The following is a 21,510-nucleotide window of genomic DNA, read 5'->3' on the forward strand; positions in this document are numbered from 1 at the left end:
AGCCTCTCTCACTGTGAAGACTGAAGAGTTTGGTTGCTTTGGAGATGATGATAAAACATCAGAAAAAAAAACTTTCTGACAACAAGTTAAGTGGTGAAAATATTGTGATGTATTGTCATGTTGCTGCTGACGCTGTCCACAGTGGGACGTTAGCTTAGCGTCCTACACTGACTCTCCTGCTGCTTCTCCAAACTGGAGGCGTGTCGACCTCCATCTGCTGTAGGTCAAATACTGACTGTGGAGAAGAACCTCGTACAACCTCACTTCAAAAAACACAAGTTATCCCTTAAATAAAAGAAAAAGCATTTTACAAGGTTAGCAACACTACCAGCAACAAACACTAATGTGGTAGATTTCAGATGCAAAAATTATGAATCAATCAATTCTTAGTTCTTGAGATAATTAAAAGTCATTACTGCTAACACTAATTCCTTTTTTTGGTTAAAATTTATTCTTTTATTTATCTATATGAAATATATGTAATTTACACGTTTTGTTTTACTTTAATATTTTTAATTTCTAAACTGTCTTTGGGTCAGAAAACAGCCTCGTCCCAGACAACAATTCACAACTTCAGTCAAATTAAAATGTGTTTAAATCCTTTAAACTCCAAAGCAAACAATTCCTACTGTTAACACAGGGGTCAAAATGTGATATTATAATCATCTTGTTTTATTTTTTTATTTAAATTAAAATGTTCACAGACCTCTGTGAACAAAAAATCTGATTTAATCAGGTTCAACTATATCCCAAGGGCCCCTGCCTCACTTCCTGGTTTACTAAAAGTGTGAAAACTGCTCATGCACTGGTACACTTTCTATTTTCAGACAAATTAATTCAATAATATTTCTATTAGAGTTATTATTATTAGTCTCAACCATAACATGTCGACTGTGTAGTCCTAAATCAAAGCTCAAAATACACATTTCTATTATTTAAAAATGTGTATTTTGATTAACATTAAGAGACTCTGAGACACTTTAAAAAATAAAATAGCTGACATGCTTGACATTTGATTAAAAAAAAAAAACATCATTAGGAGTTTGTCCCATTACAAGTTTAATAGCCAGGAGTTTGATTTTTTGAGACATATTTTCCAGCAAACCTGAAGCATAAAAACGTCTTCAGAACACAGTTTTGTCCCAGTTTTCAAGATTCCAGCTCAAACAGCTCAGACCCATCCCAAAAAAATCTGTCAGTTTTCATCCTCTAAAATTTGTATCAGTTTTAAAAATTCCCACATCTTTCAAGTTCCAATAAAAGCTTGTTTTCCAGCACACACAGCATCATTAAAGTGATTTTTTTTTCCAGTGGAGTTTGGTCTGTCGCTCTGAGCGGCGTGTGACGCGTCGGGTTTGAGCGACACCTGAAGTCGAGCGGGCAGGAAACATTTACCTCAGACACACTCAGCAGCAGCAGCGTCACTCAGTGTTTGTCTCTGTCTCCTTCTCTCTTTTTCTCTCTGACGCACACACAGTCAAAAAAAAAAAGATGAACTGGGAGAGATGTGTTTTTTCTTTCAGAGAGAAATTATTGCTGATACCAATAACAATAATATTGATGGAAATAATAATAATGACGGTCAGAATAATAGTATTAATTTTATTTGTTTTTAAGACACCTTTTTATTTTGTATGCTTACTCCATGTACGTGTAACACTTTGTTCCGACTCCATCTTGTAATTCAGTTGAAAATGTGTTTGTGCCTTTTTTTTTTTTTTTGGGGGGGGGGGGGGGATAAAAAGAAGGAGAAAAAAAATAAGATAGATGCTATAATGCCTCGTTCTCAAAGGCTTTACAGTATCCTCACTCTTCTTTCATGCTGTCTTCTCCTCCTCGACCTCATCCTCCATTCATCAAGGGTAAAAAAATATACAGTTAGCAGAAAATGTCAATGAAAATACCTACTTTTTCTACTTGTGCCTTTCTGTGTCTGTCGTCTCGTCATCAGCCTCTGCCTGCATTCGTGTGGCTCTGTCTTCATCCATCACTCGGTTTAGAGCTTGCCTGTTTCTTTATGCGCCACGTCATCGACCCCAGTCATTTCTACTGGTCTTTTTGTTTTTTCTTTGCTCATGTATTTGTCTATATGACCCCCCCCCCCCTTAATCATTCATCGTTCACGTTCTTTGTCCTTTTCTCAGTTTCAAAACTCTTTGTGCCTTTCTCTGTCTCTTTTCTCTCTTTGCTGGGACCGTGTGTTGAGGGCGGGCAGTGTTGTCTGTCCACCCTGTGTGGTTAGTTTCAGGTACTACATTGAATTTAATGATATAATATAAATATAGTGAAACATACTCGTGGGTGTGTGGTCTCTCTTTTTTCCCTTTCCAAGCCTGAAATGCAACAATTTGGAAAAATCATTAGAGATGAAACGGTATGAAAGTTTAAAGGAGCAGTATGCAGCTTTTGCACGTGCAGAAATGTGTGCAACAGCACAAACGAGTGCAGGAGCGCTAGATGCGCAACGACGAATCCTCCACTGTCAGTCGATCAGCTGATTATAACTCCTGAAAACAAGCCCACTGACCTGAAAATACAGCTGCCAGACTGACAGTCTCACTGCTGCCAAACTCCATTAACATTTTGCTCAATTTAACCATTATAAAGATCTGCACCGGCTACAAGATTATTAATGATTTCTTATGATTCATAAACAGACACTAACTCATTCGGTAACATTCAGCATTATTTTGAAGTGTAATAAACATGAAACAGGCAAAAAAAAGAAGAAAAGGAAACAGTTGTTCACATCCAGAATGTAAATTTAAAGAAGAACATGTTGGCTGTGGAGCTGCTGTCAGAGAAGCCAGCGTTTGTTTCTTTTAATCTAATGATTTAAGTACAATTAAAATGCAAAAAGACTCCAGCACACTGTTTTCTGCAAATTCAACACTTATTAACTACATTTCACACCTGATGAAGTTCATTGCAAAGTCTTTTTGATTTTTGTCAACTCTTCTCCTTATACACCCACCTACTCACAGGTATAACTAGATTATTAATGAATTCTTACAACTTGTAAACAATCAGCATTAATTGAAATGATTAATGTGAAATGGGAACAGAAAAAGTTTCAAAAGAGGACACCGTGACTGCAGCGTTCATGTCAAGTATTTCAACTTCACGTTTCCTTGCTCTCTAAGGTCACACTGGTCATTTTATGACTTATTACAGTAAATATATTACAGATTATTCCTTTAATATCATGATTATCTGTATGACCATGGTTTTGTTACAATGTGCTGAAAATGTACAAAAACTAATGATACACTGAAATAATTTCACCAACTTTTATTTTGAAAAACTTGAAAAATGATTTGAAATGACATCATGTCTTTTGTGATGTCATTGTTTTCAAAGTCACAAAACAAACATATTAACTATTATTCATGTTCATTGCAGTTATTGAAATACATGTCAGTAATGTTTGAAATACGATTTGGATTTTCTAAAACTCAAAGATTCAAGTTTATCTGCTTATCTTTCCAAATTCCTTAATTTTTTCTTTTTCATCCGTTAAAGAAGTGGGTAAAAAAAAGTTTTGGCAGGATATTTTTAAGTGTTTGTTGTTGTAATACTCATTTTGGCCACAAGAGGCTGAAGCGCACCACAACCACATGTTCTAAATGGAACTAAAAACATTCTTGTTCTCTTCCAGTTAAGTTTTAATTTCTCCATGTTCTCCAAACACAATGCACATATATGATGTGTTGGCAAGTTATGCTACATTACTGTCACGTCTTTCTTTTGCCCGCAGTTTTAAAATACATTTCTATTGAGCAGGATGTGACATTTTATCCTGATTTTCTAGAGAGGTATGCATTAATGGTATGTACTAATAATTAAGTTAAAGAACATTGTTCGAAAATATTATATTACTTCATATGTGGATGAAATTGAATTTAGCTTACATCTTTTTTTCACAACAAAACCTCTAGCATTAGTTTCCTTACATGGCTTTTATTTATTTTTTTTCCCATTCATTTCTTATGAGGAACTTACATGTACCAAACTTGGACAAAAGGAAGCACAAGAAGGGAAAAGAAACATACAAGAGAAAAAAATATACATTTTTAACATGAGTGGATGAATAATTAATTTATATAATAATTATAATGACTATGAATATATAATGAATATAATTCATTAATTAAATTAAGTGTCCCTCTGTGCGTTATGTTCCAGGAGATCAAACAGTAAAACCTCATGAATAAAAACAGATTCCTCTCAGTTGCCTTAAATGACCTCCAGCAGGACAGCCTCGTCAGATAAATGATTGACATCAAACTAAACCAATCAGAAACAAGGTCAGAAATGACTGACAGGGAATTTGCCAAATCAGTTTTCACATTTAATCAGGAGGCGGGGTTTACAAAATGTGCGTTCGTTGTTGCTCCTCGGGTGAGCCCGGTTCTTGTTGCTGTGCGACAACAGTCACACTTAGTAAGTGAGAGCGCCTCATCCGCCATATTGGGGAGGTCAAGATCCATTACAATGTGATGAAATGATGCTACTGCAAAATAGACTGTAAGTCCCTTAATTCTAAACCGATTTTCATAAAATTTGTTTTGTTGTAAACCTGAAAAATTCAACATGATGCTGGTTACATGTTGGAATCAAATTTATCTACTGGGGGCCCAGTGTCCAAGACCATTGATAAAAAGCTCTTAAGGGTGTCCTTTCAGGGGGGGAAATGTGGTTAAGTGCCCTTTGGAGTGCCCTTTGAGTGGACAAAATGTGGCTAAGTGTCCTATAGAGTGCCCTTCCAGTGGAGAAATATGATTAAGTGCCCTTTAGAGTGTCCTTCCAGCGGGCAAAATGCCGTAAAGTGCCTTCTGGAGTGCCCTTCTGGTGGGCAAAAATGATTAAGTGCCCTTTTGAGTTCCCTTCCTGGTGACAAAATGTGATAAAGTGCCCTCTGTGGTTCCCATCCAGTAGACAAAATTTGGCAAATGATCAAAAGCCCTCTAGGGTGCCCTTCTAGTGAACAAACTGTGGCTAAGTGCCCTTGAGAGTGGTTTTCCGGTGAACAAAATCTCTCTCCAGGGTGCTCTTCTAGTTGTGTGCCACACCCCTGAATTTTATTCCAACAAGCAGCCACTGTCATGTACAGTTTCTCACGGTAATAACAAGCCAAATTACATGAAAAACGGTTCAGAATTAATGGAGTTACCGTCAATTTTGTGGAGAAGTCAGCATCTCTCAACCTCCCCAATATGGCGGCCGAGCAGGCAGCAGCGGCACTCCGCCCGCCAGTCTCGCGGCGGTTGGCGAGCTGAGGCAAACCGAGCGCCCCCGTTGCCGTGTTTTGTTGTTTTTCAGCGGTGTACCGTGTTTGTCTGTCGGTCTGTCAAACCGTGTGACTTTTCACTGGAGCGACGGGACGGGAATAACAGGGATGCACATGACTAAAAAGTATAAGTGACTCTCTCAGACTTGTTGAGCTGTCTCTGTCTAATGTGCTGCCAGCGTCGGTTCGAGCGGTCCGTTTGTGTCTCCGTTGCTTAAATTCGACGTCTGCGCCAAGCTAGCAGCGTTAGCTCACTCAGCTAGCTGATTTAAATATCTGTACAACAACAACAACATGATGGTAGAGCTGCTCCGACTTTATCTTTAAGAGAAGCGGTTTAGGCCACAGTTGTTAATGTAATCGATGTCTCATTGTGTCATGTCAGCCTGTAAGTTGCTGGCTGACTTGACCGGTTGCTGTGTTGCCTGTTGGAGGCTTGTTATTGTTCTCACTGTTGAGACCTGACGTTTGTGTTTTCACCTGCAGGACCAGGAGCACCATGAAACCACCATCTCAGACTCAGTCATCTCCTCTCAGCAGCTTGGTAAGTGATGACACTTTCAGCTGAACCTGATGAATTATGTACCACTGTCACAGCCAGGTGTGTCCATTGTTACCTGGATTCTTCTGAAATCAAAGAGATGTTTTGTGGTCAGGAAGAAGGAACCCTTTCACAATAAGACTACACTTCTAAATTATTTAAAAATGGTTTTTAATTAATGACTGCTGTAGGGCTGCAACTAACGATAAATTTCATCATCAATGAGTCTGCTGATTGTTTTCTCCATTAATTGATTAGTTTTGTGGTCCATAGAATGTCAGAAAATGGCAAAAATTTATGATCTGTGTTTCCTGAAGCCCCAAATGTTGGAGAGGAGTAACAAACATTTGCATAGTTGGCGAGTAATTTAATAATCAATCAGTAATTGATTATTCGGTTAATCATTGTGGCCGTGTATGTTTGTGATGCTCTCAAACAGATATTAACGTTGCAATGATCTCTCAGCGTCAGTCATGTGAGGAGGAGCCAAGCAAGTCCTTCAACATTACAAATATTTGTCATATTAAGAGCTGTCATCATGATAAATACAACAAATTTTCGTATTTTTTTATTATTTAACGTACATAAGAAGTGAGAAAAAGAAAGAATAAAGAAGGAAAAAAGAAATGTAAGAAGGACAAACAAGAAAACAACAGAAACATCAGAAAACGAGTAACAATATAATAATAATTTAAAAAGTATCTAATTAGTCATGTATTATTTCATAGGATATAATTAAATAAACTGATAGATGAAGGTTTAGGTTGGAGGATATATATATATGTTTATTCCACTACAAGACAGACTTGATGTTCTCTGAAATAATGTGGAAAATATATTTGCATGTATCAGTGGAAATATTTACATGTTGGATTTCTACAGAAATGTGTGTCCCTGGTAAAAGTAGCAGTGTGTCTGTAGAAGACTTAAAAGTCCAAATTTCGAAATATTTTTTACTTTTTCTGAAGTAAAATTACAGAAGTATTTCCAGCAGATCTACCTGAAGTATCAAGACTGCTGTCATGATAATATATATGGTGTTATTGTGTTGTTAATACTGATGGATTAAACTGTACGCAGCATTTTAATGTCAAGTTAGAGTCTATTTGAACTATTTTAAATGTTATTAGATCTGTTATATGCATAATGTTCCCTGATGTGTGGAAACACAGAACATCTGTAATATCAACAACCAGTTTACTATCGATAAGTAATCTGTAATCAAACGCTGAAATGACTCAGGTGGAGTTTCTGCTTCATGTTCATTCAAACTAAATCTGTTCCACATGTTGCAGAACATGTCAACCAATAAATCAAAGAATTGGCGAGAAACATTAGAAAAGATTTACAAAGTTTGTCCAGCAGAGAGCGCTGGCAAGTTTGTTTTGACATTGTTGACCATTTTACTGCTCAAAGAGCGCTTCTGCTTTTGATACTTGATTCTTTATTTGGTTATTTATCATATTACCTTTTACATTTAATATTTCAACATAAGTTGACAGCTTTTATATCCAGCAATTCAACATGAAAATACGTATTAGATATAAATACAATCAAATTGAAATAATAATAATAGTAACAACCAAATACCACAAAAGATAAATACAAAAGATATAAGAAAAATACAAAAGTAAAAATAATTGTTGGTTTTATATAAATTCATCCTGATGTTCATGGAAGCAGCAGATATGCTGCAGTTTTTTTCCTCACTGATCGTCTCTGTTTGCAGATGTTTGAAGGCGTCTACAACAACGCCAGAATGCTTCATTTCCTCACAGCAGTCGTGGTGAGTCCAGCTCTCCTCTATCTGTCTGAAGTCGTAGTAAAACTTTGATTTTGTTTTTTGGGAAATTTATTCATGGATTATCAGGCACAGAAACAAAAATCCAAAGGATGAAGTATTAAAGTCAAAACACATTTCTCTCATGACTCCAAGATGTTAGAAGACAAAGAGAAGCACAAAACATTTAACAAAAAAACTAAACCATAGTGTAGTTACACAACACAGCACCTGAAAAAAAAAAAAAAAAAAGACCTTCTAGCTGCATTGTTCACTCGCAGCAGCTGTTTGTGATTTTTGGAATCAGCACTACGTTCAAAGAGACTGAAGCGTTCCTCACTGGTTACAGGGCTCCACCTGTGATGTCAGAGTGAAAAATGGCGCTGTGTACGAGGGAATCTTCAAGACTTTAAGCTCACAGGTAAAAATCCTCTTTACACTCGATCACACTTTGTCTGAATCCTCCACCATCACCTCAGAGCGGCTTCAGTAACTGATTTATCTGTGTGTCCTCCTCTGATCACCTCCAGTGTGAGCTGGCTGTGGACGCTGTTCATAAACAGAGCGATGGAGATGGAGGAGGAGGAGGAGGAGGTGAGGAAGGAGGAGGAGGAGGAGGAAGCCAGTCCTCTCCACCCAAGATCGAAGACATCACTGACACAATGATCTTCAGCCCCGCTGACCTGGTGACCATGACCTGCCGCGACGTCGACCTCAGCTTTGCTGTCCGAGGTAACGAGACGCACCGAGGACACGTTCAGAAACACGCTAACAGTTACAGGAGTTGTAGGAAATTAATCTGAGGTGAAAACTGTACAGACGATGAAAGAGTTAGAAGAGTGAGAGTTGGTATTTATTTATCATTGACCTGTGTGTGTGTGTGTGTGTGTGTGTGTGTGTGTGTGTTTTCAGATGCATTCACTGACACGGCCATCAGCTCGACTCGGACCAACGGGGAACACCGGGAGAAGGTTCTGCAGCGGTGGGATGGAAATGGAAATGGAGAAAACTTTGAGCTGGAGTCAGACACAGTGAGGGAACACACACACACACACACACACACACACACACACACACACACACACACACACACAACAGCTGCAGTCTTTTGATGTTTGACCGGAATAAAATGAGTTGTAATAATAAAGGTTTTGCTGCTGCAGCTCCACCGTGTCCAGTTTAAATATGATCACAACAGCTGCAGGAAGGAGAGAAAAAGGGCAGCTTCCACTTTTTTATTTTTGATGTTTTTATTTTCTTTCAGTCAAATGGCTGGGACGCCAACGAGATGTTCAAGTTTAACGAGGAGGCGTACGGCATCAAGTCCACGTACGACTCCAGCCTCTCTATGTACACGTGAGTCCGTCCGTCTGTTTTCATGGTTTGCCATCATTCCTATCAGTTCTGATGAACTTTTGCTCTCTGTTTACTGCTGAGAACCATTAAATTACTCAGTCTGTCGCAGTTAAAAGCTCTTCAATAATCTGGTCTTTTGTTTGTCTCCTGTCTGATCTCCCAGCATGCCTTTGGAGAAGGGCAACTCAGAGGTCTACCGACAGCGGGAAGCACGAGCGGCTCGGTTAGCCAGCGAGATCGAGAGCAGCCTGCAGTACCGCCGGCGGGTTTCTTTAGAGAACGAAGAGGGCAGGAGCGAGGAGGACAAATACAGCGCCGTGGTCCGAGACAGGGAGGACAGAGCCAGCCCCGGCTTCACCTCCACCAGCAGGTAAGACCTCTGAAATTCAACTTAAAAAAAAAATACTATGATGAAAATCTGTGCCGAAGGACCTGGAGGTTATTTCACTTCAAATAATCTGAACTATCCCTTTAACCAGACTTTGATTGGATTGAGACATTGAGTTATGAGTGTATGAACTTTCCTGCCTGTCTTCACTCTGAACCGTCCGCCTGCTCGGCTCTGAAGTCTTCAGAAATTCCTCTCTGATTGAAAACAGAACTTTACTCCTCTCACCACCTCTTTTTTCCTCCATGTGGTTTTCCAGGGAAGGTAAATACATTCCTCTCCCTCAGCGGGCTCGAGAGATCGGCCTGTCTGGCAGCGGCATGAGGACCGGAGGCTCCGGTCGAACCGCCGCGCCCGCCTCCTCCAGACATCCGCCGCCCGGCTCGTCCTCCCCGAAACCGCCATCCGACAGGAGCAGCCCACTGTCCGTCAGAACCACCTATTCTCCTCACCAACCACAGAGCAGCCCGCCTGCAGCCGGCAGCCCTCCCTGCACCAATCATGTTCTCCCGCACTCCCTGTCCCATCCACAGGCGCTGGCCGACACGACACGCTCGTCTGTTAACGGAGGTAGGGAGGTGGAGGACTTCCTGTCTGTGGATGATAAATACTGATACCAGTGTTCTAGTTTGAAGTAGAGAACTTTATTTAGAATTATTATTTCTGATTTTTTTCTCCTGTTCAGTACATTTGACTGTTTTCTGATCTGGTCCTGTTAGTCGTTTTAAAGGGTGGATCCATTATTTCTGTATTTATTTTATGTTGTTATGTCATCCTGTAGGTTAGCAGTAGTTTTCCTCATATATTCACATCCAAACATTCAAATTTTGGTTAAACTACTTTTTTTTTATGCCAAAATACCTCCCAAGTTTTTCTAAAAACATTTTCTCTCATATCCTGACATAAGTTTCTGCATGATGATCTTTCTAATATCACAGAAGGGCACATGCATTTACATCGAAGGCTGAGTTAAAAAAATCGTTTAGAATCGAGTTTCCTGCTTGACACAATCTGAGAGCAGCAGCGCGTTTCTTTTAGCCTGTTGACGCACCTGGTATAGCTTTGTTGGTGGGTGTGGCCAAGAGATTTGGTCACCGTCAAACAGCAGCCGCCACGGCACGTTTCACTGACATGCACGAGAATCAGAACACACACGTATCACACAGAGACGCACAAAAAATTCTCTTGGACCCATCACCTAAATCCAACATGAAGTCAGCCATTTTGAATTCAGTCTCCTACAGAACTCCTCCCACAGAATTAATCAGAACGACTTTAAAATCAGCGTGTGCCATCTACTCTAGTTTGTGATCAAAAGTAATTAACAGATTCAGTTTGCGTTGAGGGGCGTGGCCGCGGCGTGGTGTCGAATTTTGATGTCTCGCTGTGAAACATGAAATTGCTGTAAAAGGTCCAATCTGCACCGAATTTCACATGTTTGATAAGAGTCCTCGCCTGAACATGTCTTCAGGACAATCAGTCATCAGTCCAACTCAGAGCGCCACCTACTGGCAACAGGAAGTAAGCTTCCTGTGACTGTCCTCATTTGATTTACATGAAATTTTCACAGCATGGTCCACACTTTAATTGGAACATGATGTACAATTAGTGGGTGTTCTGTAGCCCCACCCAGTGGAGACAGGAAGTGACATCAAACTCCTTCCTGCAATGTCTGAATGGAATGTTGTTCTTCAGTGTGTTTGTTGGATCTGACTGCGTCTTTCTGTCTCAGTTACATCCAGAACTTCCCCAAAGACTCAGAGACTTCAGAGCAACAGAAACCTGCGAACTCCAAACTCTCAGTCCTCACCTGCAGGTAAACACACACACACACACACACACACACACACACACACACACACACACACACACACACACACACACACAGACGTGTGATCATAACAGACCAGACGTGTTTGAAGATAATAAACGCGTTGCGGTCACAGAGCAGCAGAAGGTCATCTCGTTTCTTTTCTTCCATCATGAAGTCAGATCAGTTTCTCCTCTTTCTTTTCCCTCCATCTCTGCTTCTCTCTGTTCATCCGTCCGTCCTGCAGTCTCTCGTGCTCCAAAACCAGATGCCCCTCCCCAGGACCTCCCCCTGGTCGGCCCCGCTTTCTTGGAGTCCTCCCCCTCCACTGTCACCACGGCAACCACCACCACCAAACCCTCCGGCCCCACCCCGCTCTTCCCTGTCGATGGTGAGACGTTTGTTTTAATTTTCCAGCTCTGATATTATCTGAATATTTAGAATCAAAGCTTCACACATATTAACATTTAAACCCATTTATCTTTTATCTGAAGACATTCAAAGGTCAATTTTTACTTGTCCCTGAACAAATTGTTTTATTAGCAGTTATTAAAAAAACTTTCTAGGGCTGTAACGTCCATAAAATGTCAGAAAAATGTCAAGATGTCTAACACTCCAACATATTCAGTGTTATATAATAGTAAACCAAGACAAGCAAGACATCTTCATATTTGAAAAGATGAAATTTTCTAGCATTTTGCATGAAATATTATGACCATTGTTTAATTTTTTTTCTTCTTTTTTTAATCACTTGCTCAGTTGTCTTTAAAGATAAAATACTCCAGTTTTAGATGCCTAAACTTTCAAAAAAGTTGAATTTAGAGTTAAGTAAAAAACTGAATTTACATCATGCAGAAATGAATGTGCAGCACTTTGTATTTTAAATAATCCTACAGTTCTGCAGGTGAAGAATAAGAGAATGTAGCTTAAGACAGACATGTCTGCGTCTCTGTGTCCACAGTGAATGAAATCCTGAGCACAGCAGCTAAAGAGCGAACTGAAAGTCTGTCCAGTCCACAGGAAGCCAAGAGCAGCAAAGGTAACAGACGTCCGTCCGTCATGTCCTTCATGAGGTTTAGACTCGTCCTGTTTGTACCTTTAAAACATGACGCGACCAAATATGGCCTTTAGGTGGCTATAATCCAAACACTGCAGTATTTATTGTGAGTCTACCCCAGTCTGTGGTGTATCTGATGATTCGTGCTTCATAACTCCTCTGTGTCTCGGCCTCTGTCTCTCTGTCCGTCTCCGTCTCAGCTCCCTCGGTCCAGCAGAGATCCCAGCTGGAGGAGCTCCGCAAGTTTGGCAAAGAGTTCAGGGTAAGAAAATGTGATGCTGAAGGTCGGGGGTCAGGAGTGATGCTGCGTTCACACAGAAAAGCAAAGTGAATTTTAATCTCAAATTCTGCACTACTAGTTGATTCCACTGCGCCAGTTTTAATCCGTCCTTCACACGTCTGCAGCCCCATCAGCAGCATTTGAGAGACGTTTCAACAGCGTTTGTCTGCCTGATTATGTTTACTTCCTCAGATTTTCTTGATTTGGTCCTCTTTCCTCTCTCTTTGTCCCTCTACCATGGATAAGTTCCCCATCTGTAAACGGTTTCTTTTCTATCTGTCTTTATGATAAAAGGGTCTTTTATTTTGAAAATTGACTTTAAACGTATCTGTAAATCGATGATTCTGGCCTTAAATGACTTGGTTTTGAATCAAAACCAAACTTTATAGTATTGTCCACCTCTAGTCTTAGACCAAGATGTATCCAGCTTAAAAAGTGTTTTAAAAAGGTTATCTGAGCGCTCAGTTGTTAATGTTTGAGTCTCTGTGTCTCTCAGCTGCAGCCCAGCTCCTCTCCCTCAGCGAGTCCGGCCTCTGCAGATCCTCCTCAGCACAGCTCAGAGTCCTCCTCCTCTTCTTCCTCTCCCGTGCCGCCTAAACCTCTCTCCTCCCTCGCCTCCTCTGCCCAAGACCTGCAGCAGACCACAGAGGCAGCTACGACCCCCTCTGTCCAGACCCCCGCAGCTCCTGCCGGCCCTCAGTCCTCGGGGCCTGACGGGCCGGGGCCTGAAGGGCCGCAGCCTGGTACGACCCAGTCGGTCCCGGCTTCCAGCAGCGAGGAGGCCTGTCCAGAGAGCGGCGATCGATCAGAAGCTGTGTCAGCAGCCGCTGCAGTGTAAGAATCTACTGTCACTGCTGTTATTATACAAAGATATACTGCTACATGATTAATTAAAGGAAAGTTCTGATGTTTTTTCCGCCCCTTCATGTTGTTCAGTTATTTTATTTCAGTTTGATCTTTTTCAAGGTCTATTTTATGGCTGAATAATATTTTCTGTTGTTTTTATTTTTGCAGGCAAGTGAAAAACTCAACATTAAATCCAAACGCGAAAGAATTTCTTCCCATAAAAGGAAACGCAGCCCTGGTTAGTTTGTTGAAACACACATGACACTTAAAATGGTAACTTTGGTACTCCCAAATACCAGTTACCTTTTAACATGATGGATAAATATTTATTTTCTAAATTTTAACTTACTGTATTTCTTTCTCTGTGTTGCGACAGAAGCCTGCCCTGACCCCGACCCCTCCTCGACCGACACCCCCCAGCCCCTCTGTGGTTCTGCCTCCACAGGGACAGCCAGGAGGAGGAGGGGGAGGAGGGGGAGGGGGAGGAGCTATCTACAGCAACCCGCCTAGCCACTACATGTCCTATGTCTCCCCAATCCACATCCAAGGACCCTCCATCCAGGTCTTTAGTGAACCACGAACGTTCTCTTGTCTCATCGGTCAGATTTATCTCAGAGAAACAAGTTAACGTCTCCTCGTCTTTTTCTCCTCCTCAGGCTCCTCAGATGTATCAGTACACCATGTCAACTGTCAACCAGGGCAAATACCCCAGAGCCAAAGGTACAAACACTTTTATTTCATTCAGTTTCATTATAAATGTCTGTATACAGAATGTTAACGTGGACAAGAGGTCTGATCCATCCAGTAGTATGAGATCAGCTGGAGACTCCAGCAGCTCCATGTCTGTTGCTCAATGATCCCCTCAAGGCTTATTTATGTTTGACATAAAGAAGTGATATAACACACTAAAAGGAAAAACACAAAAATCATAATTTGGCCTCTTCAGAGCGTTTTCTCACCTGTAGTTCAGTTCATTTGATCCGGATCAAAAGAAAAAAAAGAAAGATTTTTGTATTTTAGTTCTAGTGCGGTTTGTGTTTACATTTTACTTTTTACAAACGAACTAAGAGGAAGAACCATGAAGATTTACAGACTTGACAGGTGACTTGTTGATGGGAGAGTTTTGGTGATTGTCATCCTGCCTCATCAGGGCATCATCAGGACCCACGTAGAGAAATCAAGTTCCTGTGACTGAGAGAAGTTTCTGCAGCACTTTAATGCCTCAGCTGTGTATATTTAAGCTCACAAAGAAATAAATTATAAACATTATTCAGCAAAGTGCTGCATGTTATGAATAATGACTGACAGACAGAAAGAGGACAAAAAGGAGACGTCTTGTAGGACACTGTGCGCCTGTGCACACTCTGTCTACACAGAGACAGAGTGCTGCAGTGCTGCGTCTGCCAGCTAGATAGTGAATTTGCAGAAATGTTGTGAGGAGAAGAAAAGAATAAGAAGGAAGCACCAGGATTTTTGTTTTTCCGTCATACAGTTGTATTAGTGTGGAATCACTGTTTCACTTTTAATCTGACAAAGTACACAGAGGACACAAGCACAGCAGTTTTGACAGCTTTTGGCCGGTTAATCAGGGGAAATACCTACGCTGAAGTGCTTATCTGTTACGAAATAAATTTCATAAATACAGGTTATATATGTCCTATCAATTATAGATCGCCTGCTGACCAGATTTATGGATCAGCTGATGTGATTTTAGCACGATTTCAAAAGGTAACCCTCTAATCAGTCCATCTGCTGTCATAAAGTGCTGTGGTTTGGTTCGTTTGCTTTCACATCACAAACGAACCACACCACAGTTTGCTGGAAACACACCGAGACCCACACCAGGGTTTTAATTGGACCAAAAGGTTTGTCTCAGAATGTCCCGTCAACACGGTCCTTGTATCTGAGGTAAAACGGTGACCGCGTGTTCTGCTGTTCCAGGCCCGGTGGTGGGACAGCGTCCAGAGCACCACCCCTCCCAGGGCTCCCCCATGATCCCAGCTGCAGCCTCAGCAGCAGGGCCCCCGCTGGTGGCTTCACCCTACCCACAATCCTACCTGCAGTACAGTCAGGTGATCCAGGCCATGCCCCCACACTACCACGGACAGGTACCGAGGCAGAACACTGTCACAGTGGATTTAAAGGTCCAGTAAAAAGCAACTGTTAAACAAATATTTTTACTTACTTTGACTACTTGTAAAATTTAACAGCAAGACAGAATGAAATGCATGAAATAAAGAAATATATGAAATAGTTTCTTTTCAGAGCTGTGAGGAGTTTTTAAAAAAATCTCTCTTCTGTGTTTTTTTTTTATTTCCAGACAGTTTACTCGATGCTGCAGGGGGGTGCGAGGATGCTGACGCCCGGGGCCCCTCCTCAGCCGATGGGTCCTCCTGGTCCCCAGTACCCCGGCCAGGCTGAGGGCCAGCCGGGGCCACAACAGGCCATGTATGGTAAGAAGGAATGAGCTGGACTGATCTCATCCTGCATGAAGAGAATTCTGTTTGTTTATTGCATCTGAAAAAGCAGTAAGGATAATTTGGACGTTTTCTTACAGAGCTGCTGTGTTTGTTTCTCCAGTCCACTGGAGGAATTGTACCTTTGATGGCTGAGATGTTTTTTCTGTCCTGCTTTTCTTGGGCGTTTCTCTCTCAGCTCAGTCGTTTTCAGGCTCCATCCATCAACCTCAGCCCTCCAGCACCCCCACTGGGAATCAGGCCCCACCCCAGCACACAGCACCGAGTCCAGGACACACTCAGGTAAGACTGCTGACGTTAACAGTAAATAACAGACGCATGTATGCACTGGAGCCCGCTAAAGCACGTAAATGTCCTGTCCTCTCAGTCGGGTCAGACCGGTCCTCAGCCTCAGTCCATGTTCCACTCTGGAGGTTTGTCAGCTCCCACCCCTCCTAACCTGCCGCCGGGTCACAGCTCCCCGCAGGCCTCCTACACCATGCAGGGTTACAGCATCCCCGCCCACCAGCCGCTGCCCCACGGCTTCCCCTCAATCAGCCAACTCACACAGGTCAGTATGAACGTCAGATTACTTTCTCTCTAAGATAATCTGTTTATATGGAAAGCTCATTGAACATTTGGTCAGTAGGGCTGACTAGTAGTGTTTTAGGACCCTGCAGAGCACTGGGATAAAGTGTGAAACTTGGGAAATTCCTCTGAGCTCCATTGTTGCACAGTCCAGCATCACACCTTTGGCTTTTATTATTTATTCTGTGTGGACACAGAAACGTCACAAAAAGTCCATCATCTGTTCATGTCCAAAGTTATGGACTTAGTGGACCCTGACCAGCCTGTGTGGACTGTTTGGACACGTCCAGTCCTTTAATATGGATGTAGTCTCAGTTTGTGGTGTCCTGTTTGTCCTCTGCAGGCTCACGTCACAGGAGGCATGTCAGGACCTCACCACTCTGCAGGTCCCGGACTGCCGCCCGTCATGCTGCACTATGTCCCCCCTCAGCAGGGCAGCGGCTCCAACCCCCAGCAGGGGGCACCACAACACTTCTACATTGGACCCCCACAAGGTAAAACATAGTCCCGGACACAGACTGGCTCTGGTCCACAGGAGGGACAAACAAACAAAACAAATCTGCAATGAGCAAATACAGATGACACAAACAAACAAACCAAAACAAAAACGTTTCCCAGCTAATCTTAATGAGCTGCAGGTTTTCAATATGCTGTAAAAATAGCAATGAGCAGATGAAGCCTTATGAAGCTTTGGGACTTTTTATTAAGCAGCTGTTTGTACAAAAAATTAAAGAATAAATAAATAAATAAATACATAAATAAATAAATAAATAAATAAATAAATAGTGCTTCAAACTGATACAAACTGAGTGAAACAAACTTCAGAGCTTTGGTATCAGTTGTGGATGAAGTATTCAGATCTTTACTGCAGTAAAAGTACAAATACCACACTGTAAAAATAATCTGTTACAAGTCCACCATTAAAAATGTAACTTAAGTAAGTAAGCAAGTATCATTAGGAAAAGCTACTTAAAATATTCAAAGTAAAGTACTCAATGCAGTAAAATGTACCTGTGATTACAAATGCATCACAATTATTACAGTCACTCAAAGGGAAAAGCAACAAATCTTTGTATCTGAGAAGGTGGAACCATGAAATTTTCTTACATGAAAAATGATTTAACCCATTATTCAAATAGTTTAAATAGGTTCAACTACACTTGATCAATATCAGAAATGAAATAACCTCAGGTCGTGTTTGTTTAAGCAGAAAATATTGAATGCTCAACTTACTGATTATTATCATGTAAATAAAAATGATCCTGAGCAGTGATGGCCTTCATGACTAAACACACACAGGAGGGAGCAACACTTAAAGAGACTCAAACATTTACACTATAAATAAATGAGAAGATGTCAATGTGTCGCCCCCAATGTTTGATTTATCGGATGATGTCTGTGCAGATAAGAAAGGTCACATCTATCAGCTCGTAGCAACAATGATGGAAACAAACTAATATTAAGAAATGACACACAGAATTGAGCTCACTGTCCTGTAAATGACTTCAGTCTATTTGAGTTTACAGAACTCAGCAGTGGTTATGTACCCTGAAAGCCGAATTCCAGCATAGAGAGGCTGAGTGAATGTGGTCTGGACTCTGTGGAGGAGAGTCATGGTTTCAGAGACGCTGTAGAAGGACAGAATACCTGCACTGTGATCCAGGTACACTCCAACTCTGGAGGACTGAGGACCTGAGACTCGTATTTTGATATCATTGTGATAAAACTTGTAACTGTTTGTGTGACAATATAACACCCAGGATTTGTCGTTGAGTCCAAAGCCACATTCTTTTGACCATCCTCCTCTGCTGATATTCTTGTATGCGACTGCTACACCAGCTCCTTCCCCTCTCCACTCCACCTCCCAGTAGCAACGCCCAGTCAGACTCTCTGTACTCAGGACCTGAGGCCACCCAGTGAATCGCTCTGGGTGACTAGAATGAGGCTGCTGCTCCTTCATGTGCATTGCTTTTCTGTTCCCCTCAGACAATAACAGCCATGTGTTTGCTGTGTTTGGATCCAGTGTGATTTCAGTTGAATATCTTAAGAACCCAGCTCTGGTCTTGGGTTCTGGTTCTGGTTGTGACAGTAAAACATTCACTTCAGTCACTGTCAGTGAGACATTTGTCCATTGCTCTGACACAGCAGCTGTCACGTCCTCAAAGTACCTCAGAGGACGGATATTGATGCTGGATGAGTCTGTAGATTCACTGAGTGGGGACAGTGAGGGGTAGTTGTGTAGAAACTGGGTGTGATCCACTGCTTTATCAGCAGAGCGATTGATAGCCTTCACCTCCTGTTGAAGCACCTTCACATCTTTCTGTCTGTCCTGGATTCTCTGCTGGATGTTTTGTCGACTCACCTCCAGCTCTCTCTGCCTCTCAGTCCTTTCTGCTGCTGCTGACACTGTGTCGTGGCCTTTATGTTCATCCACAGAGCAGAGATAACAGATACACTGCTGATCAGTGCGACAGAACATCTTCATCACCTCATCATGGCGAGAGCAGATGTTCTCCTGGAGGTTCTTGGAGGGCTCCACCAGCTTGTGTTTCTGTAACGGAGCTGCATCATAGTGAGGCTGCAGGTGTTTCTCACAGTAAGAAGCCAGACAGAGCAGACAGGACTTGAAGGCTTTCAGTTTTCTCCCAGTGCAGACATCACAGGCCACATCTTCAGGTCCAGCATAGCAGTGATCAGCAGGAGCAGCTTGGAGTCCAGTCTTCTTCAGTTCCTCCACTAAAGCTGCAAACATGGTGTTTTTCATCAGGACAGGCCTCGGTTTGAAGGTCTGCCTACACTGAGGGCAGCTGTGGATTTTCTTCTTATCCTCTGTATTCCAGTGGGCGTTAATGCAGTTCATGCAGTAGCTGTGTCCACAGGGAGTAGTCACCGGATCCTTCAGTAGATCCAAACAGATCGAACAAGAGAAGAGTTCCTGGTCCAGCTGAACTTCTTTCTGCGCCATTTCACCTCTCAGTAACAACGACTGTCTGAGTTTCACGTAGTTATAACTGAAACTAGTCTGAGCTCTGATCTAAACAAGGTCTGTCTCTGCAGTGAGTGTGGCCTGTCAGCTGCTGTGTGTCATCACATTTTGGTTACACCCATCTTAACTGTAGATCTGAAGGGGAGGGAACAAGGAAATACATGTGAACAGAGAGGGGCTAACTGTGTTTGAGAGCAGGAGGGGGAGGAAGGGAACATGAAGCGCTGATTCATTTAAGGAAGACGAGACGCCCATTGAATCTGAACATTTACAACGAAGCCTCAGTTAAAACCTGATCCACATTTGAAAACATTTATGTTCGTAGTTGTAAAATTCTTCTCGTCTCCTCAGACTTGGCTGAAGGCTCCATATTTTTAACTCTTCTTCTATCTTCCTTAAATTTAAATTGTTGTATAATAATTTTCTTTCACATTTAATGATCTACTAAAACCATATTCACATGGGACTAGTATCACCTGGGCTGTGATCTTCATCCCGTGCCAATCTGTAAATTGTAAAGTAAGAATTTCACCACAGATTACCTACTAATGACACGATGATCAGTTTCATGATAAACGGCTGTTAAATTCCAGATGTTCTTTCCCGTTTACATTTTTAAATATTAAAGCCATGAATGATTACCACAGTAAATATTGACCAGCATCGACCAAAATTTAGCAATAGTCTTCCAGACGCAGGAGCAGCAGCGACGTGGGTTTATTTTACCTCAGTGACAACACTGACATCAGGAAGGACATTTCAGAATAAAACTTGGTGAACTGATTTCAGTGTCTATCAGTACTTTTTGATAATTTTCAATTTTTCAGAATACATAGAACCATGATAGTTTTGGTCATATGAAATTTTCATGCCTTCTTATCTCTATTACCTGCCATAAATCACCAAACACAGAAGTCCTGTGATAATTCTAGTCCCGTCAGAATCTGCATCTTTACCCAAAACAACTGTGCTCTAAGATTGGCAATATTAACGTTTAAAATGAATGATGATGACAAAGAAGGTCGGCTGTAAATGTAAATAATTGGAGGGCCACCCAGCACCCTACCGGGGGCTAGAAATGGCCCACAGACCACTAGTTGAGCATCACTGCTGCACTGAATTATATTAAGGTGTGTTTGAATTTTTATGTATGTATGTAGGTAGATATTTATTTATGTATGTAGGTATGTATGTATGTATGTATGTATGTATGTAAGTATGTATGTATGTAAGTAGGTATGTAGGCATGTATGTATGTATGTGTGTATGTATGTATGTGTGTATGTATGTAAGTAGGTATGTATGTATGTATGTATGTATGTATGAATGTATGTATGTATGTAGGTATGTATGTATGTACATAGGTAGGTATGTATCTAGGTATTTATGTATGTATGTATGTAAGTAGGTATGTAGGTATGTATGTATGTATGTAGGTATTTATGTATGTATGTATGTATGTAAGTAGGTATGTAGGCATGTATGTATGTATGTATGTATGTATGTATGTATGTATGTATGTAGGTATGTATGTATGTATGTACATAGGTAGGTATGTATCTAGGTATTTATGTATGTATGTATGTAAGTAGGTATGTATGTATGTATGTATGTATGTATGTATGTAGGTATTTATGTATGTATGTATGTAAGTAGGTATGTAGGTATGTATGTATGAATGTAGGTATGAATGAATGTAGGTATGTATGTATGTAGGTAGATATGTATTTATGTATGTAGGTAGGTATTTTTGTATGTATGTATGTATGTATGTAGGCATGTATGTATGTATGTAGGTATGTATGTATGTAGGTATGTATGTATGTAGGTATGTATGTATGTAGATATGTATGTATGTATGTACGTAGGTATGTATGTATGTATGTACGTAGGTATGTATGTATGTATGTATGTAGGCATGTATGTATGTATGTATGTATGTATGTATGTATGTATGTATGTATGTATGTATGTATGTATGTATGAATGTAGGTATGTCTGAATGTAGGTATGTATTTAGGTAGATATGTATTTATGTATGTAGGTAGGTAGGTAGGTATGTATATAGGTATGTAGGCATGTATGTATGTATGAATGTAGGTATGTATGAATGTATGTATGTATGTAGGTAG

The 21,510-nt window shown here is 41.1% G+C and overlaps 2 protein-coding genes across 2 annotated transcripts in view; one reads left to right on the forward strand and one right to left on the reverse strand.

Annotated features, from left to right (window-relative positions):
- The first annotated feature begins 5,260 nt into the window (after window positions 1–5,260).
- Window positions 5,261–21,510, forward strand: part of atxn2l (ataxin 2-like) — a 33,119-nt gene continuing 16,869 nt past the window's right edge. The window contains 23 exon segments of the mRNA XM_084743642.1: window positions 5,261–5,415; window positions 5,777–5,834; window positions 7,561–7,617; window positions 7,961–8,032; window positions 8,142–8,343; window positions 8,524–8,642; window positions 8,876–8,967; window positions 9,131–9,337; window positions 9,615–9,925; window positions 11,088–11,171; window positions 11,413–11,556; window positions 12,127–12,204; window positions 12,423–12,484; window positions 12,999–13,336; window positions 13,517–13,586; window positions 13,725–13,910; window positions 14,005–14,068; window positions 15,290–15,456; window positions 15,669–15,801; window positions 16,004–16,107; window positions 16,193–16,375; window positions 16,736–16,868; window positions 17,637–17,658. Of these exon segments, the coding sequence (XP_084599768.1) occupies window positions 5,399–5,415; window positions 5,777–5,834; window positions 7,561–7,617; window positions 7,961–8,032; window positions 8,142–8,343; window positions 8,524–8,642; window positions 8,876–8,967; window positions 9,131–9,337; window positions 9,615–9,925; window positions 11,088–11,171; window positions 11,413–11,556; window positions 12,127–12,204; window positions 12,423–12,484; window positions 12,999–13,336; window positions 13,517–13,586; window positions 13,725–13,910; window positions 14,005–14,068; window positions 15,290–15,456; window positions 15,669–15,801; window positions 16,004–16,107; window positions 16,193–16,375; window positions 16,736–16,868; window positions 17,637–17,658 (2,903 nt within the window). The 5' untranslated portion in view covers window positions 5,261–5,398.
- LOC146308974 (tripartite motif-containing protein 16-like) lies at window positions 17,156–20,016 on the reverse strand. The gene has a single exon (XM_084743641.1). It carries the CDS (start codon window positions 19,355–19,357, stop codon window positions 17,903–17,905), a length of 1,455 nt encoding a protein of 484 aa, XP_084599767.1. The 5' UTR covers window positions 19,358–20,016; the 3' UTR covers window positions 17,156–17,902.

The sequence above is a fragment of the Lutjanus erythropterus genome, chromosome 19 (assembly GCF_056507025.1).
Source record: "Lutjanus erythropterus isolate fLutEry1 chromosome 19, fLutEry1.hap2, whole genome shotgun sequence".
Lineage (NCBI taxonomy): Eukaryota > Metazoa > Chordata > Actinopteri > Lutjaniformes > Lutjanidae > Lutjanus > Lutjanus erythropterus.

Excerpts from the sequence above, each read along its gene's own strand:
- LOC146308974 (XM_084743641.1), bottom strand. The coding sequence starts at position 19,357 with ATGGCGCAGAAAGAAGTTCAGCTGGACCAGGAACTCTTCTCTTGTTCG.